Genomic DNA, 22,110 nt, shown 5'->3' with positions numbered 1-22,110 from the left:
TAGACTTGCAATATAATATCATAGAGATCCTGTAATACTTGTTCTCATGTAATTTTATGATAACATTCTCCCTGTGGTTTCAGGACTGCATCATCTGTATGGACCGGCTGTCTTGTCCGTCGGATTATGACGTGGCGTCTGAGGGAGCCCAGTCCATCCAGCCTGGCGCCGTGGGCAAGTTCAAGTGTGGACACACCCTCCACATGCTCTGCATGCTGGCCATGTACAACAATGGTACCAAGGTGGGTGCCACAGAGATCCTAAATGTAATTCAGTTGGTTGCCTGGAAGACACGACCCCACATATTGTCCTACATAGAGGCATTAACATATTATAAGCCTTATAAGGCACTATAATGGCTTGTACATGCTTATAACAAGTAATGAAGCATTGTACTTGCAGGCTAAAAGTTAAGTGTCACCCACAACGTGTCATATTACAGTGCCTTCAGAAAGTATTCACACCCCTTGACTTTTTCCACATTTTGTTGTTACAGCCTGGATTGAAAATTGATTAAATTTAGATTTTTTTGGGGGGGGTCACTGGCCTACACACAATACCCAATAATATCATAGCGGAATTCTATTTTTTTTTATTAAATAAAAATGAAAAGCTAATACGTTTTGAGAAGGGCTGTGGCGGTCATGAGATTTTGTTGGCCGGTGATTGTCAAGCATATAACTGCCGGTCTCACGGTAATTGTCTGTTATTAAACACATGTAGCATCTCCTGGCTTCCGCTGATGTAGACCATAGGAACATCTACATTTTAAAAAGTCTAATAAATCCATGTAATATGGCCTACACCATCACAGTAAATCCATGATGTATTTTAGACAGGTCTAAAGAAACATGATATGAAGATGTTATCTATTTCAAAAGTATAGAATAGCATACTCTGAGTCCATATGTTAGGCCCTGATCAGGCTATGCCATATGGCTGTGGGCTACGCTGTGGGTTACACTAGTTAATTTAGCCTACAAGATTTGCTTAGAATGCCGTGCCATTATTTTATAGTTTTGAAGAATACAATTGAAAATGGCTGAATAAAATAAAGGATATTTTCTCAAAGATTTGAGTGGGCACATGTGGCTATTCTGTGTTGATCGGTTAACAAAGAAGCAGGTATATTTGTAACTTTTGTTGTGATACAAATGTTGGGCTATATGTTTTGATTTTGGATACATTCTGCGGCTCCATGATGCGACTCCAATGATTTGAGAAAAAGTCACATGAAAGGCACGAGATCTGCTTTGTTTTTTTGCGCAGGCTGTACATTATCAGTCTCTCATTCACAATTTGACAAGCACTTGACAATGCCTCAAATCTTCCGGCTAACCCCCCTTTTTGTGGCCGTAATGCCCCCTAAAAAAATCCATGCCTTTTGCGGCCGTTGTGCCCTTGGGCTAAATATAATAGTTATAATTCCCTTCTCCTAACTGCGTGTCGAAGCACCTCACTCACATGGCTCTCCGTCACATGATTGGGTCTTTCTCTTTCGACACATTGGGGACGCAACTGTGTGCGTCCTTATCCAATTCCAAAGTGCATATTGAAGATATTGGAAGAACTGTCCACATTTACTTTGTCAGCCAACGAGATGAGTAGGCCTAACAAACAGCAAAAGCACTAGCCTGTTAATCTACTATCCCGGACAGTACAAAAGTTGACTCATGTCTCTACACCTGTTGTAAAGCGTATTAATGTGCTTCATTTTAAGAAGTGAATTGGCCACTTTTTAGTTGTGATACAAACATATAGGCCTATGGGCTAGGCTACATGAGGTGTGTGACTGATTTTAAAGTTGCGGGAAAAAAGAAGCATTCTCTATTTCTTGCATCATTCACAAGTGATAGGCTAATATTGTCAGCCAGCGTACTATTCTTAATTTAATCTTTACATACACTAAATAATCTGTGTGAAATTTGATTTAGAATGAACCATTATCATGCACCTGTCTTGAAACGGGCAGCTGACAAAAATACATGTCCTACTTTCGCTAGCCTGTAGAAAGCTGATGAGATCCTCCAAATGTTTAAGAGGCCATCAATCTGTTTTCTCACACAGTTGCATAGCCTATAAAAATGTTGCACAACATGGGCTCTCATGAAGGGTTTGATTACGTTTGCATTGATGTCAGTGATTAGAGGGACAATGTAGTGTTGAATACCAGGCAGTTAGCAAGTTAGGTAGACTACTAATGAGCACCATCAGCAGCATCGGAGCTTAATTACTGTGACTAAACGGTCACATGGAATTTGACTGCCGGTGTGGAGGTAATATGGTCATCATAACAGCCATAGTTTTGAGTTTAAGTATTCAACCCCTTTATAAGTTAAGGAGTAAAAATTTGCTTAACTCACATAAGTTGCATGGACTCACTCAGTGTGCAATAATAGTATTTAACATGATTCCCTCACCTCTGTATTCCACACATGAAATTCTGTAAGGTCACTCAGTTGAGCAGTGAATTTCAAACACAGATTCGACCACAAAGACCAGGGAGGTTTTGCAAAGCAGGGCACCTATTGGTAAAAATAAAATAAAGCAGACATTGAATATCCCTTTGAGAATGGTGAAATTATTTATGACACTTTGTAGTGACTGGGTGTATTGATACACCATCCTAAGATACAGGTGTACTTCCTAACTCAGTTGCCGAAGAGGAAGAAAACCGCTCAGAGATTTCACCCTGAGGCCAATGGTGACTTTAAAACAGTTAGAGTTGAATGGCTGTGATAGGAGAAAACAACTGAGGATGGATCAACAACATTGTAGTTACTCCACAATACTAACCTAAATGACAGAGTGAGAAGGAAGCCTGTACAGAATATATATATATATATATATATATAATGCATTCCTGTTTGCAACAAGGCAGTAAAGTAAAGCAAAAAAATTGTCAAAGCGATTAACCTTTTGTCCTGAATACAAAGTTTTATGTTTGGGGCAAATCCAATGCAACACATTGAGTACCACTCCATATACAGTACCAGTCAAACGTTTGGACACACCTACTCATTCAAGGGTTTTTCTTTATTTAAACTATTTTCTACATTGTAGAATAATAGTGAAATATGAAATATTTATATGAAATAACACATGTAGTAACCAAAAAAGTGTGTTTTAGATTCTTCAAAGTAGCTACCCTTTGTCTTGATGACAGCTTTGCACACTCTTGGCATTCTCTCAACCAGCTTCACCTGGAATGCTTTTCCAACAGTCATGAAGGAGTTCTCACATATTATAAGCACTTGTTGGCTGCTTTTCCTTCACACTGTGGTTCAACTCATCCCACATCACCTCAATTGGGTTGAGGTTGGGTGATTGTAGAGGCCAGGTCAACTGATGCAGTACTATCTTTCTCCTTCTTGGTTAAATAGCCTGTAGTGCTATTTATTAGAGAGGGGTAAAGATTTTGTTTGATAGAGGAGAGAGCAAGAGATCTTAGCTGTGGTCTTCAGGCTTGCCGTTGTCCCGTCTGACCGTCCAATGGTTTGTTGGTTTGTATGTCAAAGCTTCGCAACAATGTTGCTACTAATCCATGCGATCCATAACAGGTGCGGTTCCAAACGATCACGACCTAGAGCGGTCACACCGATGATTGAGTTAAATACTTTATAAACTACACACGCTGAATATAAACAAGGACATCTGCAGCATAGCATTCACAACCAACTGTCTCGCCAACCAAGAGCCCCTCCCCAGAGAACTGAAAGAGCTGTCTGTCTTTTATTTCCCCCTTCCTTACTGCTGATGCGCTCTTAAAGTGGCAGTGCACGGTGAAGGCTCCGTGCAGGATTTCGCCACAAGCCCTTACATAGCCTGGAGGTGTGTTTTGTGTCATTGTCCTGTTGAAACACATTTTTTTTTTTGTATATTAGGCAAAGTCAGTTAGGAACAAATTGTTATTTATAATGTCGGCCTACCGGGGAACAGTGGGTTAACTGCCTTGTTCAGGGGTAGAACTACAGATTTTTACTTTGTCAGCTCGGGGATTCGATCCAGCAAACCCCTGAGCTGACAAGGTACAAACCCACTGTTCCTAGGCCGTCATTGAAAATAAGAATTTGTTCTTAACTGACTTGCCTAGTTAAATAAAGGTAAATCTCAAATATAAAATATATTGTGATGTTTTTTGTTTTTTTACTACATGATTCCATAGTGTTGATGTCTTCACAATTATTCTACAATGTAGAAAATAGTAAAATTATAGAAAAACCCAGGAATATGTCAACTTTTGACTGGTACTGTATGTAAATGACATATTTCTGTTTGTTTCACTTTGTCATTATGGGTTATTGTGTGAGAAATATAATCAATTTTGAATTCAGGCACAATGTCAAGGTGCCTTCAAAAAGTACACTGTACTCAGACCTCTTGACTCTTTCCATGTTTTGTTACAGATTTTACTCATACTCTTTATTCTAACCCCCTTCTTTCATCGCTGCAAGTCCCCAACAGGCTCGGGAAAGGCGACGGTAGTCTTTTTTTTTTTTAACCTTTTTATTGAACTAGTCAGTTAGTTAAGAACAAATTCTTATTTTCAATGACAGCCTAGGAACAGTAGGTTAACTGCCTTTTCAGCTCAGGGATTTGAACTTGCAACCTTTCGGTTACTAGCCCAACACTCTAACCACTAGACTACCCTGCCACACCCCAAAGCATGCTCCTTAACACCCGCACCTATGTGTCGGCAGAGACACTTTCCAACTGTAGTAACACCTCTACCACTGCGATGCAGTGCCTTAGACCACAGCGCCACCCTGAAGGCAAATTACAGCCTTACTCTAAAAATCGATTCAAAAAATATTTCTCATCAATCTACACACAATATGACAAAGCGAAAATGTTTGCAAATTTATGAAAAAATAAAAAAGATACCTTATTTACATAAGTATTCAGACCCTTTGCTTTGAGATTCAAAATTGAGCTCCGGTGCATCCTGTTTCCGTTGATCATTTTTAGATGTTTATACAACTTAATCGGAGTCCACCTGTGGTAAATTCAATTGATTGGACATGATTTGGAAAGGCAAACACCTGTCTGTATAAGGTCCCACAGTTGACAGTGCATGTCAGAGCAAAGAACCAAGCCATGAGGTTGGAGAAATTGCCCGTAGAGCTCCTGAGACAGGATTGTTTTGAGGCACAGATCTGGGGAAGTTACTTAATCATTTCTGCAGTGTTGAAGGTCCCCAAGAACACAGTAGCCTCCATCATTCTTAAATGGAAGACATTTGGAACAACCAAGACTTCCTAGAGTATTCAGACCCTTTAACCTTTACTTTGTTGTAGCAACTTTGGTAGCGATTACAGCCTCAAGTCTTCTTGGGTATGATGCTACAAGCTTGGCACACTTGTATTTGGAGAGTTTCTCCCATTTCTTCTCCCGAGTCTCTCAAGCTGTCAGGTTTGATGGGGAGTGTTCGCTGCACAGCTATTTTCAGGTCTCTCCAGATTAGTTTGATCGGTTTTAAGTCTGCGCTCTGGCTGGGCCACTCAAGGACATTCAGAGACTTGTCCCGAAGCTACTTCTGCGTTGTCTTGGCTGTGTGCTTAGGGTCGTTGTCCTTTGCCCCAGTTTGAGGTCCTGAGCGCTCTGGAGCAGGTTTTCATCAAGGATCTCTTTCCCCTGATCCTGACTAGTATCCCAGTCCCTGCCACTGAAAAACAACCCACAGCATGATGCTGCCACCCATGCTTCACCGTAGGGTTGGTGCCAGGTTTCCTCCAGACGTGACGCTTGGCATTCAGGCCAAAGAGTTCAATATTGGTTTCATCAGACCAGAGAATCTTGTTTCTCGTGGTCTGAGAGTCTTTAGGTGCCTTTGGGCAAACTTCCAGCAGGCTGTCATGTGCCTTTTTACTGAGGAGTGGCTTCCGTCTTGCCACTCTACCATAAATGCCTGATTGGTGGAGTACTGTAGAGATGGTTGTTCTTCTGGAAGGTTCTCCCATCTCCACAGAGGAACTCTGAAGATCTGTCAGAGTGACCGTTAGGCTCTCGTTCACCTCCCTGGCCAAGGCCCTTTTCCCCCCAATTGCTCAGTTTGGCAAGGCGGCCAGCTCTTGGAAGAGTCTTGGTGGTTCCAGACTTCTTTCATTTAATACTGGAGACCACTGTGTTCTTGGACCTTCAATGCCACAATTTTTTTTGCCTCGACACAATCCTGTTTCGGAGGTCTACAGACAATTCCTTCGACCTCATCGCTTGGTTTTTGCTCAGACATGCACTGACAACTGTGGGACCTTTTATATAGAAAGGTGTGTGTGCCTTTCCAAATCATGTCCAATCAATTGAATTTTCCACAGATGGACTCCCATCAAGTTGTAGAAGCATATCAAGGATGATCAATTTTGTCTCATAGCAAAAGGTCAGAATTCTTATGCAAATAAGGTATTTCTATTTTTTATTTTTAGTAAATTTGATACAATTTCTAAAAACCTGTTTTCGCTTTGTCGTTGTGGAGTATTGTGTGTAGATTGAGGAAACACATTTTAATCAATTTTAGAATAAGGCTGGAACAAAATGTGGAAAAAGTCGAGGGGTCTGAATATTTTCCGAATGCACTGTACATGTGCCTTTTGGTATTTTGTAAAGAAAGTCTGCCTCCGTTGGGTGTCTTCTAAGGTGGTTGACTGCCTGTTCTCTGTTCCAGGATGGCAGCCTCCAGTGCCCCTCATGCAAGACAATCTATGGGGAGAAGACTGGGACCCAGCCCAAGGGGAAGATGGAGATCTATAGTATCTCCCAGTCCCTCCCTGGCCACCCTGACTGTGGAACTATCCAGATAATTTACAGCATCACCCATGGGATACAGGTACACACACAAGACACACACAAGACACACACATGAGACACACTCACTCACTCACTTCCTCACTCTCTCCAGGGTCCAGAGCACCCTAATCCCGGGCAGTCGTACACCTCTAGAGGCTTCCCTCGCTTCTGCTTCCTCCCAGACAACAAAAAGGGCAGAAAGGTAAGCAGCTATCTTACAACGAACCAACACACTGCAAACAGTTGACAACACCCTGGACGTGCTCGTAAGGGCACGCAACAGAAAGTTAGCAGTTCTCATTGGACAAGTCCACGTAGTTCCTCCCTGTTTTAGTCTGTTTTTTTTCCAGTTAACTCCCTAATGAACACAACCTTTTGACTCTGTTCTGCTCATGTAACCGGTGCTGTACTGCACCGCCGTAGCTCCGCTGTGTGTGTGTGTGATCCTTTTGTAGCTCCGTTGGTAGAAGACGTGGACTTCAGTGATCAGGCTGTTTTCAGTGTAATGAGTTTCTTCTGCTTTCATAAGAAAATATAAAAACATTTGTAGAGCACATATGTTCTGCCAATCATTTCCTCTCTCTACAACAGACACATAACAAAGGACGTTGATCCGTCAAGGAGCTAGCCATCATTCACACATACAACACACTAGCTAGCTAACAACCACATGTTGAATTCGAAATGTTATTATCATCTTAAAAAGTAATACTTACAATACCATCCCTTTATGAGTAAACACTAAATGTACACCATTATTTATGAACAAAACAGTGTGTCTTGTGCTTATTACATGTAACATTTCTGATTTCTGAAGATACCTCTATGCGTCCAAATTATTTGAGCAGGCAGGGCAAACCGTAAGTACGTGCTCCCCTATTTCCCAGGATTCAGGCAAGCATAATAACTCAATATGCTATATGAATATACGAACCTGGTGAAATTCACAAAATATTTGAACAATTGTTACACTCACACATTTCTTGTATGTGCAAAAACCAGTCTAGGAAGTCTGACAGCAGTTTCAAGGGGGAAAATAAAAAATATTTAATTTTCAGGTGTACCATTCAAAATAGTGAAACCTCTCACTTGAATATCTTGTTCCAATTCCTCATTACTATTTTAATTTGATTTGCCATTCATTGCGACCAACTCCGCTACTCTGTTGGCTATATTTAATAAATGCTTATTTTACTGTACAGTGTGAGGTAATTGTTTTATTGATAATTCATCCAAATGTTCTTGCCAAAGAAATCCATTTCTATATCTGATTTCCTGTCGATGTGAAATCAAATGGGCATACCTCTTCCATAACCTAGAGACAATGCAGACCACCTTAAAAGGGACATTCAGTATTTTATAACTTAATGTTAGAAGGTTCCTCACCCTGAAACTAGTCTATGGGCCAGGAGAAACTTTAAAGGCGGCTGAACTGACAGATTTTGTCTCGGTTTTCCTAATTTAAGAACACAAGATTTGGGTCTTGGAGGTGTGTGTGTGGTTCACACGTGGGAAGCGTTTGTACATTAACTATGGCAAAACAGTACCACAGTCACTTACTCGTCTGAATAACTTCAAAACATTCTAACCTGCTCTGCTAGGGGGAGTAAAATGGTTAGTGAGGTGTGAAAGTCACTGTAAATTAGCTCATACTCTTTTAGTTCTATGTTCACTATTTATTTTGTATATAATATACAGTATTTACATTGTTTAAATTCCTCTCTGTATTGTCTCTGTATTACATTTCTATATGTCTTGCTAGCAGCACCATTTTACCAAGTCAGATTCTAGGTATGTGTACATTTACTTGTACAGTACATAGCACTTTTGCTAGCCAGTGTGCGACCGTGGCAGTTAGGTCGCTGTTGGGGATTATCCAATTACACAATGTATGTGGGACAGTATTTTCTAGTTCTCTCATTAAATGTCAAAAAGTGTACATTCAAAGTATTTGTTTATTTTTTAATTATCCAGAAATTAATGTAAAATGTTATTAATCTAAACTCCTCATATTTCAGACCACACGGTAAGGTTTCAAATGACACCAATACTGTCTTTAGCATCTACAGACTCATCGTTGTAGTGTCTTTACAGAAGGCCTGGGTAAGGCCAAAATGTCATTTTTTTTTTTTAATTTCAATCAATTATTTCTCAATAATAATTTTCGCTAGACTTCAATGGTATGCCAAACATCCTTACCCCAAAGGACATTTCAATGCATTTAATTTCAGGAATATCATAGATTTGGGCCAATCTCGTATGGAGTTGCTCACAACAAACTTCCAGTAACTTTGGCCACCGCTAGCTAAAAGTCCATGACAGTGATGGGGACATTTCATCTCTAATTTCATCTCTAATTTCATGTCAGGTGCTGGAGCTGCTGAAGGTGGCATGGACACGGCGCCTCATTTTTACGGTGGGAACGTCCAGCACCACGGGCGAGCCCGATACGGTGGTGTGGAACGAGATCCACCACAAGACTGAGATGATGTCCAACATGTCGGGTCATGGCTACCCGGACCCCAACTACCTGGACAACGTGCTGTCCGAGCTGGCCTCCCAGGGGGTGACCGATGACTGCCTCCTCAGACAGGAGGACCCCAGCCAGGGAGGAGCGTCAAACTCTAGACTGTGAACTGGTTATGGCTAGGGAGCATCCGACTGTGAAACTGACCGTGAATCACTTTCCTCGTAATGTCGCAACTTCAACATAGAGAACATAAGGGATAAACCAAGTATTCACATTCCCACCTGGAAGTGTTTTTATTAGGTATTCAATGCAAAGCGTATGTCTGAGTGCAGTGTGCCGAATACTACACATACTGATAATGTGGGGTTTGACTTGGACTTTATTAGCTGCAGTAGTGCTCCATTAGCTCTTGGTTTAGTCACCTAGGCTGTGTCTCAAACGGCACCCTGTATACATCCCTATATTTGTAGTGCTATATATATTTATATATGTACACACACACAGTGGGCAAAAAAGTATTTAGTCAGCCACCAATTGTGCAAGTTCTCCCACTTAAAAAGATGAGGAGACTGTAATTTTAATCATAGGTACACTTCAACTATGACAGACAAAAGGAGAAGAAAAAAATCCAGAAAATCACATTAGGATTTTTAATGAATTTATTTGCAAATTATGGTGGAAAATAAGTATTTGGTCAATAACAAAAGTTTATCTCAATACTTTGTTATATACCCTTTGTTGGCAATGGCAGAGGTCAAACATATTTTCTGTAAGTCGTCACAAGGTTTTCACACACAGTGTTGCTGGTATTTTGGCCCATTCCTCCATGCAGATCTCCTCTAGAGCAGTGACGTTTTGGGGCTGTTGCTGGGCAACACGGACTTTCAACTCCCTCCATTGATGTTCTATGGGGTTGAGATCTGGAGACTGGCTAGGCCACTCCAGGACCTTGAAATGCTTCTAACGAAGCCACTCCTTCATTGCCCGGGCGGTGTGTTTGGGATCGTTGTCACGCTGAAAGACCCAGCCACGTTTCATCTTCAATGCCATTGCTGATGGAAGGAGGTTTTCACTCAAAATCTCACGATACATGGCCCCATTCATTCTTTCCTTTACACGGATCAGTCGTCCTGGTCCCTTTGCAGAAAAACCACCCCAAAGCATGATGTTTCCACCCCCATGCTTCACAGTAGGTATGGTGTTCTTTGGATGCAACTCAGCATTCTTTGTCCTCCAAACACGACGAGTTGAGTTTACCAAAAAGTTATATTTTGGTTTCATCTGACCATATGACATTCTCCCAATCGTCTTCTGGATCATCCAAATGCTCTCTGGCAAACTTCAGACGGGCCTGGACATGTACTGGCTTAAGTAGGGGGACACGCCTGGCACTGCAGGATTTGAGTCCCTGGCGGCGTAGTGTGTTACTGATGTTAGGTTTTGTTACTTTGGTCCCAGCTCTCTGCAGGTCATTCACTAGGTCCCCCTGTGTAGTCCCCCCTTGTGATCATTTTGACCCCACGGGGTGAGATCTTGCGTGGAGCCCCAGATTGAGGGAGATTATCAGTGGTCTTGTATGTCTTCCATTTCCTAATAATTGCTCCCACAGTTGATTTTCTTCAAACCAAGCTGCTTACCTATTGCAGGTTCAGTCTTCCCAGCCTGGTGCAGGTCTACAATTTTGTTTCTGGTGTCCTTTGACAGCTCTTTGGTCTTGGCCATAGTGGAGTTTGGAGTGTGACTGTTTCAGGTTGTGGAAAGGTGTCTTTTATACTGATAACAAGTTCAAAGAGGTGCCATTTATACAGGTAACAAGTGGAGGACAGAGGAGCCTCTTAAAGAAGAAGTTACAGGTCTGTGAGAGCCAGAAATCTTGCTTGTTTGTAGGTGACCAAATACTTATTTTCCACAACAATTTGCAAATTAATTAATAAAAAATCCTACAATGTGATTTTCTGGATTTTTTCTAATTTTGTCTGTCATAGTTGGTGTACCTATGATAAATTACAGGCCTCATCTTTTTAAGTGGGAGAACTTGCACAATTGGTGGCTGACTAAATACCTTTTTGCCCCACTGTATGTGTGTGTATAAGTATGTGTGTGTATAGCACTACAAAAGTCCTTTTGTCAAAGGGTGCTCCACTATATATATATATATATATATATATATATATATATATATATATATATATATATATATATATATATATATATATATATATATATATATATATATATATATATATATATATATATATATATATATATAGCTCAAAAAAATAAAGGGAACACTAAAATAACACATCCTAGATCTGAATGAATGAAATATTCTTATTAAATACTTTTTTCTTTACATATTTGAATGTGCTGACAACAAAATCACACAAAAATTATCAATGGAAATCAAATGTATCAACCCATGGAGGTCTGGATTTGGAGTCACACTCAAAATTAAAGTAGAAAACCATAGCATCAGTGCCTTCCTCTTGCAGGAACTGCTGACACACTCCAGCCACATGAGGTCTAGTAGCATTGTCTTGCATTAGGAGGAACCCAGGGCCAACCGCACCAGCATATGGTCTCACAAGGGGTCTGAGGATCTCATCTCGGTACCTAATGGCAGTCAAGCTACCTCTGGCGAACACATGGAGGACTGGGCGGCCCCCCCAAAGAAATGCCACCCCACACCATGACTGACCCACCGCCAAACCGGTCATGCTGGAGGATGTTGCAGGCAGCAGAACGTTCTCCACGGCGTCTCCAGACTCTGTCACGTCTATCGCATGTGCTCTGTGTCAACCTGCTTTCATCTGTGAAGAGCACAGGGCGCCAGTGGCGAATTTGCCAATCTTGGTGTTCTCTGGCAAATGCCAAACGTCCTGCACGGTGTTGGGCTGTAAGCACAACCCCCACCTGTGGACGTCGGGCCCTCATACCACCCTCATGGAGTCTGTTTCTGACCGTTTGAGCAGACACATGCACATATGGGGCCTGCTGGAGGTCATTTTGCAGGGCTCTGGCAGTGCTCCTCCTGCTCCTTCTTGCACAAAGGCAGAGGTAGCGGTCCTGCTGCTGGGTTGTTGCCCTCCTACGGCCTCCTCCACATCTCCTGATGTACTGGCCTGTCTCCTGGTAGCGCCTCCATGCTCTGGACACTACGCTGACAGACACAGCAAACCTTGCCACAGCTCGCATTGATGTGTCATCCTGGATGAGCTGCACTACCTGAGCCACTTGTGTGGGTTGTAGACTCCATCTCATGCTACCACTAGAGTGAAAGCACCGCTAGCATTCAAAAGTGACCAAAACATCAGCCAGGAAGCATAGGAACTGAGAGGTCTGTGGTCACCACCTGCAGAACCACTCCTTTATTGGGGGTGTCTTGCTAATTGCCTATAATTTCCACTTGTTGTCTATTCCATTTGCACAACAGCATGTGAAATTGATTGTCAATCAGTGTTGCTTCCTAAGTGGACAGTTTGATTTCACAGAAGTGTGATTGACTTGGAGTTGCATTGTGTTGTTTAAGTGTTCCCTTTATTTTTTTGAGCAGTGCGTATATATAGCGGCGCGCTCTTATCTTTTGACCAAAGGACTTTTTTTTTTTTTTTTGGAACAGCCTGATGTGTCGCACCCCTTTTGACATGCTCCATGGAATGTGCCAGCTCTCGTGGGGAATATAGAACATCAGTAGCACTTTTAGTTTTGACAGTGCATTTAATTAACACGTATGTTAATTACCAGGTTATCTGTGGTTGATAGTTAAAACATTTTTTAAAGTAAATGATGCAATTATTTTTTTTGTTTCTGTTGAGCAATGTACTTACTCACCAAATACACAGGCATATAACGAAAACAAAATGGTAGCAAAGTGAGTACTTTGTTTGTGTAATAATGGAAGATTTTTGGCTCCAATAAAGGAACAGATTTGCCAGTAAATGCCAGTTAATTTAGAAGCATAACCCGGAAGAGAAACTTCTCACTTTGCCTTTTGTTTCAGTTGCATTTTTTATTTATTCTTAATGCATTGTAATTGAAAAGTGGAATCCTTAGTTGCTACATCCATGTTTTACTTAAATTAATATTATGTACCCATCGATTCTTGAATAATATAACTTATAAATGCCTCGTGCTTAGTTCAATTGTCATACACCAACAGAACCCAAAATAGAACCGTGTTACTCCAATGTTTAAACAATGTACATTTAAACAAACTCTGTATAGCCTCAACATGGTTAAAACTATACATTTTAATATAAATGGATGGTCAGTCCTTGTATCTATGAATTTGAGAGTGGTTATGTTTCTCCAGGCCCATACCTCAGCTTTTTACCAAAGCACAGACGGGGTGATTGCTTTGTTTCAATTAAGGATTTTATCTTTAACCATTTAAAATGGGGAAACAGATTTGTAATGCAAACAAAGCTGGGCCCATGTTCATAAAGCATCTCACAGAAGCAGTGCTGATTTAGGATCAGGTCCTCCCTGCCTATGTAACCTTATTCATTATGATCAGTACTAGGGTCTTACTCTGAGACGCTTTATGAATACGGGCCCTGATGCTTTGCTACACCCACTTACAGTGCATTCTAGGCAGTCATTGAAAATAAGAATTTGTTCTTGACTGACTTGCCTGGTTAAATAAAGGTCCAATTAAAAAATACAATTCGGAAATTATTCAGACCCCTTGACCTTTTCCACATTTTATGTTACAGCCTTATTAATTTTTTTTCCCCCTCATCAATCTACACACAATACCCCATAATGACAAAGCATAAACAGGTTTTATACATTTTTGCAAATGCATAAAAAATAACTGAAATATCACATTTACATAAGTATTCACACCCTTTACTCAGTACTTTGTTTGAAGCACCTTTGGCAGCGATTTATAGCCTCGAGTCTTCTTGGGTATGATGCTACAAGCTTGGCACACCTGTATTTGGGGAGTTTCTCCCATTCTTTTCTGTAGATTCTATCAAGATTTGTCAGAGTGACCATCGGGTTCTTGGTCACCTCCCTGACCAAGGCCCTTCTCCCTCTTAAGAATGATGGAGGCCATTGTGTTCTTGGGGACCTTAATGCTGCAGAGATGTCTTGGTACCCTTCCCCAGATCTGTGCCTCGACACAATCCTGTCTGAGCGCTCCAAACAATTCCTTTGACCTCATGGCTTGGTTTTTGTCTGACATGCACTGTCAACTGTGGGACCTTTATATAGACAGGTGTGTGGCTTTCCAAATCATGTCCAATCTATTGAATTTACCACAGGTGGATTCCAAGTTGTAGAAACATCTCAAGGATGATCAATGGAAACCGGATGCACCTGAGCTCAATTTCAAGTCTCATAGAAAAGGGTCTGAATACTTATGTAAATAAGGTATTTAAAAAATGTTTAAAAAAAATGTTACGTAGAAATGTGCAAAAATGTAAATCTGTTTTCATGGGGTATTGTGTGTAGATTGAAGAAAGTGTTATTTAATCTGTCATGGAAAATACCACCAAGGACACCTGAAGTCATTCTTAAATGAATCATTCTTTATTAACAGAAAGCTGGAGGTCACAGTCAAACTTGGATGCATAAAGTACCAGTCTGAAGTGAGCTCTCCCGAGGCAGTTACGTTAGTTCTCTCATATTCCGCTTACACAGACAAGTTATATTTGCATGATTTAGCTTATTCATAATTAATTTATCATTAATGCTTGGTTCATGTATGTGACCGACCAGTAGCTCACAAGGCTTCTTTCCAAGCGGAGACATCCCTTTCGGTTCTCAAAACAATCTTCTTGGCGTACTGCCAAATTGCAGATACCGATAGTGAGGATTCCCCCGAGGCACAGTCAAATGAGTCACTTGTATGAAACTAGTCAAATTGGTTATTAGAAAAGCACAAACCATAAAATGTTTCTTCACATAAAATGTTTCACTTTTGTGACAATCGTTAAATTTCAAGGTAAGCATAGCTTCTATCAAAAGGTTCTATACTTGTATTAAAGTAAGAAATCAACACAACCAGATTCTTCAGCATTTCAAACCCTTTGTTTTGCGTTTAACAATCTTTTTTTGTTGTTGAATTTTTACCCCCTTTTTCTCCCCAATTTCATGGTATCCAATCCAATCCACTATCATGTCTCATCGCTACAACTCCCGTACGGGCTCGGGAGAGACGAAGGTTGAAAGTAATGAGTCCTCCGATACACAACCAAGCCGCACTGCTTCTTAACACAGCACGCATCCAACTCGGAAACCAGCCAATGTGTCGGCAACCTTGGTTAGCGTGCACTGTGCCCGGCCCGCCACAGGAGTCGCTGGTGCGCGATGAGACAAGGATATCCCTACCGGCCAAACCCTCCCTAACCCGGGCGACGCAATTGTGCGTCGCCCCACGGACCTCCCGGTCGCGGCCGGTTACGACAGAGCCTGGGCATGAACCCAGAGTTTCTGGTGGCACAGCTGGCGCTGCAGTACAGCGCCCTTAACCACTGTGCCACCCGGGAGGCCCCACGTTATACAATCTTAAGTAGTATGGTAATACTATCATCATAATAAAGGTTATACTTCTATTAACGGGAGTGAATTCCTCAAAAATACACACACACATCGTGTTAATTAGGCAAACTAAGTAAAAAACACATCCTTTAGCCCATTTGGCAATTTGTTATCCCCAATTTCCAAACAGGGATTCCATCCAAGTTGCGAGTGTCCACTCTGCTTGTGGGGAATTATTCTTAGCGACAGTGGCAATGTATTTGGTGAGATCAGTCATATTAGAAGTGGGACAAAAGTACAACATTCATCGCCAATGTTTGCACGAGTGCCCCCTTGACCTGCAGAGCCAATTTAAGTAATTATTTTATCATTGCCATATTTCTCTGTGTCTAGAGATCTCCCGAATTTGGTCTAGGGCACATGCAACTCCATACCCAGGTAAAAACACCAAAGAACCTGGAGAGAAAAGGCAGTTGATGGCTTTGACTGGATGCTGTGTACAGGTTGCTGGCTCGGACTCCGGTCTCACGATAGAAGTGGTGAAGGACAGGGCCATAGTGAATGCCATTGTCGCCATTACTTCAGCTGGTTAGAGGGGTTGAGGCACACACTTCTCGGTCTAATTATCTTCCATGCATCTAGATACCATCTGTGGTCACCTTCGCCGTAACATCGAGAGAGGACAGACCAGAACAACAGTTTAGTCTAGGGCATTTCTGATTCAGGAAATCCAGCTCTTTACTGTATGACAAATTAGTACTACTACCAATATTCTTAACACAGTTGAAACCATTTTTTCAAATTGGCTTATACTCCCCTATCATATTGACAATCTCACCCCAGACTTACAGGTTCAGGGCATTAGAGAGCTAATCACTAGGGAGAAATCCCGACCATCCTGTAGACCCATTCTGGTGAGATTTTTATTGAAGCAAGACAAAAACAAAACAACAACAGTAAAATGGACTACAGACACAATTACAACGCTTTATAACTCCATTTTAAAATAGTTGCATCCCATAAGGTAACAGTAAAATAGACTAGAGACCGGGTTCCCTCATTCAGGGGCAGCTTTCTTTTGCTCTCTCGTGCTCCGAATCACACACAGTAGTGTTGATAAATTATAAACTACTTCCTAATTATCAGTGTTTACATATTACATTTAAATGTCACCCAATGTCTCTAGCCTTTCTAGTGTGGGTGATCAGGCCTCACCAGAAAGTCAGAACAGAGGTCAGACATTTTTCCACCCCATTAAGTGAGTTTTTCTTTCCCTGTACCTCAGACTCATTATTTAAAGACATTTCAAACATTCCAAACATTTAACATTTTGTGTACCAGGTTTACATTGGATTTTTCAGTACATTTCTTATCAAGAGAATTTACATGTGTGCAAATAAAATTCAGACGATGGATACTTCAGAAAATGTCATTTGTGTGCCCTTTTAAGGTGCAACCTTTCTAACCTGTGACAAACCCACTGAAACCAAAATAAGAAGACCCCACACAATAAATCAAACACAGTATTAACCTCTAGCGTCGAGCAATCCCGTTTCCGGGAGCATAATCATAGCCTCAAGCTCATTACCATAACGCAATGTTTCCTATTCATGAAAATCGCAAATGAAATGAAATAAATATATTGAAACACAAGCTTAGCCTTTTGTTAACAACACTGTCATCTCAGATTTTCAAAATATGCTTTAACCAAAGCTACACAAGCATTTGTGTAAGAGTATTGATAGCCTAGCATAGCATTAAGCCTAGCATTCAGCAGGCAACATTTTCACAAAAACAAGAAAAGCATTCAAATAAAATAATTTACCTTTGAAGAACTTCGGATGTTTTCAATGACGAGACTCTGTTAGATAGCAAATGTTCATTTTTTCCAAAAAGATTATTTGTGTAAGAGAAATAGCTCCGTTTTGTTCATCACGTTTGGCTAAGAAAAAAAAATGAAAATGCAGTCACTTACAACGCCAAACTTTTTTCCAAATTAGCTCCATAATATCAACTTAACCTCTTGAACCTATAGGGGCGCTGTGTCATTATTGGATAAAAAGACGTGCCCGTTTTAAGCGCAATATTTTGTCACGAAAAGATGCTCGACTATGCATGGAATTGACAGCCTTGGAAAGACACAACTCTGACGTCTCCAAAACTGCAAAGATATTATCTGTGCGTGCCCCAGAACTAATGCAACAGGCGAAACCAAGATGATGTTTCATACAGTAAAATGCCCCGGATTCTGAAGGCGCTGTGTTCCAATGTCTCCTTATATGGCTGTGAATGCGCCAGGAATGAGCCTGCGCTTTCTGTATATTCCCGAGGTGTCTGCAGCATTGTGACGTGTTTGTAGGCATATCATTGGAAGATGGACCGTAAGAGACTACATTTACCCGGTGTCCCGCCCGGTGTCCTGTGTGCGTAATCAGTAAGTCCATGCGCGTTCCATTTCTTCAGAATTGAAAGTAAACTGCCACGATGGATTTTATCGTCGATAGATATGTGAAAAACACCTTGAGGATTGATTCTAAACATCGTTTGCCATGTTTCTGTCGATATTATGGAGTTAATTTGGAAAAAAGTTCGCGTTTTAATGACTTTTTTTTTTTTTTCCTTACCCAAACGTGATGAACAAAACGGAGTGATTAGTCGACACAAATAATATTTTTTGTAAAAACGGAACATTTGCTATCGAACAGAGTCTCCTCATTGAAAACATCTGAAGTTCTTCAAAGGTAAATTATTTTATTTGAATGCTTTTATGGTTTTTTGTGGAAAATGTTGCATGCTGAATGCTAGGCTTAATGCAATGCTAGGCTATCAATACTCTTACACAAATGCTTGTTTAGCTATGGTTCAAAAGCATATTTTGAAAATCTGAGATGACAGTGTTAACAAAAGGCTAAGCTTGAGAGCAAATAGATTAATTTCATTTCATTAGCCATTTTCATGAATAGTTAACGTTGTGTTATGCTAATGAGCTTGCTGATAGATTTACACAATCCTGGATACAGGGTTTTTTTCGTAGCTAAACGTGACGCAGAAAACGGAGCGATTTGTCCTAAACAAATAATCTTTCAGGAAAAACTGAACATTTGCTATCTGAGAGTCTCCTCATTGAAAACATCTGAAGTTCTTCAAAGGTAAATTATTTTATTTGAATGCGTTTTCTGTTTTTTTGTGTAAATGTTGCCAGCTGAATGCTAATGCTAAATGCTATGCTAAATGCTACGTTAGCCATCAATACTGTTACACAAATGCTTGTTTTGCAATGGTTGAGAAGCATATTTTGAAAATCTGAGATGACAGTGTTGTTAACAAAAGACTAAGCTTGAGAGCTAGCATATTTATTTCATTTCATTTGCGATTTTCATGAATAGTTAACGTTGCGTTATGGTAATGAGCTTGAGTCTGTATTCACGATCCCGGATCCGGATCAGAAAGGTTAACTTCATTGGGATAGGGGGCAGTATTTTCACGTCTGGATGAAAAGCTTGCCCAAAGTAAACTGCCTGTTTCTCAGGCCCAGAAGCTAGGATATGCATATAATTGGTAGATTTAGATAGAGAACACTCAAGTTTCTGAAACTGTTAAAATTATGTCTGTGAGTATAACAGAACTTATTTGGCAGGCGAAAGCCCAAGGACAAACCATCCAGGATTTTTTTGTTGTTGAGGTCACTGTTTTCAATTGGTTTTCTATGGGAAACTACAATGCTCAAAAAAATAAAGGGAACACTTAAACAACACAATGTAACTCCAAGTCAATCACACTTTTGTGAAATCAAACTGTCCACTTAGGAAGCAACACTGATTGACAATAAATTTCACATGCTGTTGTGCAAATGGAATAGACAACAGGTGGAAATTATAGGCAATCAGCAAGACACCCCCAATAAAGGAGTGGTTCTGAAGGTGGTGACCACAGACCACTTCTCAGTTCCTATGCTTCCTGGCTGATGTTTTGGTCACTTTTGAATGCTGGCGGTGCTTTCACTCTAGTGGTTGCATGAGACGGAGTCTACAACCCACACAAGTGGCTCAGGTAGTGCAGCTCATCCAAGATGGCACATCAATGCGAGCTGTGGCAAGAAGGTTTGCTGTGTCTGTCAGCGTAGTGTCCAGAGCATGGAGGCGCTACCAGGAGACAGGCCAGTACATAAGGAGACGTGGAGGAGGCCGTAGGAGGGCAACAACCCAGCAGCAGGACCGCTACCTCTGCCTTTGTGCAAGGAGGAGCAGGAGGAGCACTGCCAGAGCCCTGCAAAATGACCTCCAGCAGGCCACAAATGTGCATGTGTCTGCTCAAACGGTCAGAAACAGACTCCATGAGGGTGGTATGAGGGCCCAACGTCTACAGGTGGGGGTTGTGCTTACAGCCCAACACCGTGCAGGACGTTTGGCATTTGCCAGAGCACACCAAGATTAGCAAATTCGCCACTGGCGCCCTGTGCTCTTCACAGATGAAAGAAGGTTCACACTGAGCACATGTGACAGACGTGACAGTCTGGAGACTTATTTCTGACTTTTTTATTTCTGACTTTTGTGTCGCACCTGCCTGGTTGAAATATGTTTTTCATGTGTTGGTATGCAGGGCGCTGTCCTCAGATAATCGCATGGTTTGCTTTCGCCGTAAAGCCTTTTTGAAATCTGACACGGCGGCTGGATTAACAACAAGTTTAGATGTATTTTGATGTATTGCACTTGTGATTTTATGAAAGTTAAATATTTATAGTAATTGAATTTGAATTTGGCGCTCTGCAATTTCACCGGATGTTGAAATTCCCGCTAGCGTCCCACTGATCCTTAAGAAGTTAACTTCTTATGGCTAGGGATTCCGCAAGCGGCACCCCTCGACAACATTCCGCCGAAAAGGCAGAGCGCGAAATTCAATTATTTTTTTGTTGAAATATGTAACTTTCACAAGTGCAATACACCAAATGACATATTAACTTCTTGTTAATATAACCATCGTGTCCGATTTCAAAAAGGCTTTACAGCAAAAGCACAACATATGATTATGTTAGGTCAGAGCCAAGTCACAAAAACACACACAGCCATTTTTCCAGCCAAAGAGAGGAGTCACAAAAAGCAGAAATATAGATAAAATGTATCACTAACCTTTGATCTCCATCAGATGACTCTCATAGGACATCATGTTACACAATACATGTATGTTTTGTTTGATAAAGTACATATTTATATCCAAAAATCTCAGTTTACATTGGTGTGTTACGTTCAGTAATGTTTTGCTTCCAAAACATCCGGTGATTTTACAGAGAGCCACATCAATTTCTAGAAATACTCATAATAAACATTGATAAAAGATACAAGTGTTATTCACAGAATTAAAGAGACTTCTCCTTAATGCAACCGCTGTGTCAGATTTCAAAAACACAAAAACACTACGGAAAAAGCACACCATGCAATAATCTGAGTACGGCGCTCAGAGACCAAACCAGCCAAAGAAATATTCACCATGTTGTGGAGTCAACATTAGTCAGAAATAGCATTATAAATATTCACTTACTTTTGATGATCTTCATCAGAATGCACTCCCAGTTTGATTTGTTCGATAAAGTTCATCATTTATGTCCAAATTCCTCATTTTCCTGAGGCGCAAGTACTAGGTCCAGACAATGTCCAAAAGTTCCGTTACAGTCCGTAGAAACATGCCAAACGATGTATAGAATCAATAAATCTTCAATAACGTTCCAACCGGAGAATTCATTTGTCTGTAGAAAAGCAAAGGAACGCGAGGTAACTCTCACATGAACGAGCATCACGAGCTTGTGGCACTCTGCCAGACCACTGACTCAAAGAGCCCTTATGAGCCCCTCCTTTACAGTAGAAGCCTCAAACAAGTTTCTTAACACCATTGGCATCTAGTGGAAGCCTTAGGAAGTGCAATTTGACCCCATAGACACTGTGTATTCAATAGGCCATGCGTTGAAAAACTACAAACCTCAGAATTCCCACTTCCTGGTTGGATTTTTCTCAGGTTTTCGCCTGCCATATGAGTTTGGTTATACTCAGACATCATTCAAACAGTTTTAGAAACTTCAGTGTTTTCTATCCAATACTAATAATATGCATATATTAGCAAAGTTTGACTGAGTAGCAGGCAGTTTACTCTGGTCACGCTTTTCATCCAAATGTGAAAATGCTGCCCCCTATCCCAAACAGGTTAAGGATAAACATAATACTTTACTGAGAAACGGTAGTCACAGGATCAAACTGAATGGCCAATTCCGTTTGCCCATTCAACTGTGGGTGAGACTCATCGACGTCCCCAACAGGGAGCAGAAGGCTTCCCAATACCATGCAACGAACTGGGGCCCACGATCCGAGACAATGTCCTGG

At 41.0% G+C, this 22,110-nt stretch overlaps 1 protein-coding gene and 1 long non-coding RNA gene across 3 annotated transcripts in view; both read left to right on the top strand.

Annotated features, from left to right (window-relative positions):
• The window catches only part of LOC110537700 (putative E3 ubiquitin-protein ligase DTX2), a 31,880-nt gene extending 22,353 nt beyond the window's left edge, over positions 1 to 9,527 (top strand). For both annotated transcript variants that reach the window (XM_021623940.3, XM_036937662.2), the window contains 4 exons: positions 84 to 242; positions 6,662 to 6,823; positions 6,896 to 6,985; positions 9,152 to 9,527. In XM_021623940.3, the coding sequence (XP_021479615.2) occupies positions 84 to 242; positions 6,662 to 6,823; positions 6,896 to 6,985; positions 9,152 to 9,418 (678 nt within the window). In that variant the 3' untranslated portion in view covers positions 9,419 to 9,527. The remainder of the gene's footprint in view (positions 1 to 83; positions 243 to 6,661; positions 6,824 to 6,895; positions 6,986 to 9,151) is intronic.
• A 9,144-nt stretch (positions 9,528 to 18,671) lies between these two features.
• LOC149979198 (uncharacterized) overlaps positions 18,672 to 22,110 on the top strand; it is a 148,688-nt gene continuing 145,249 nt past the window's right edge. The window contains exon 1 of the long non-coding RNA XR_016485099.1: positions 18,672 to 18,891. This is a non-coding gene — a long non-coding RNA (uncharacterized LOC149979198). The remainder of the gene's footprint in view (positions 18,892 to 22,110) is intronic.

Source organism: Oncorhynchus mykiss, chromosome 12 (genome assembly GCF_057628025.1).
Source record: "Oncorhynchus mykiss isolate SJ-2025 chromosome 12, ASM5762802v1, whole genome shotgun sequence".
NCBI lineage: Eukaryota > Metazoa > Chordata > Actinopteri > Salmoniformes > Salmonidae > Oncorhynchus > Oncorhynchus mykiss.
The sequence above is the reverse complement of the archived record's forward strand: the minus strand, read 5'-3'. Positions and strand labels throughout refer to the sequence as shown.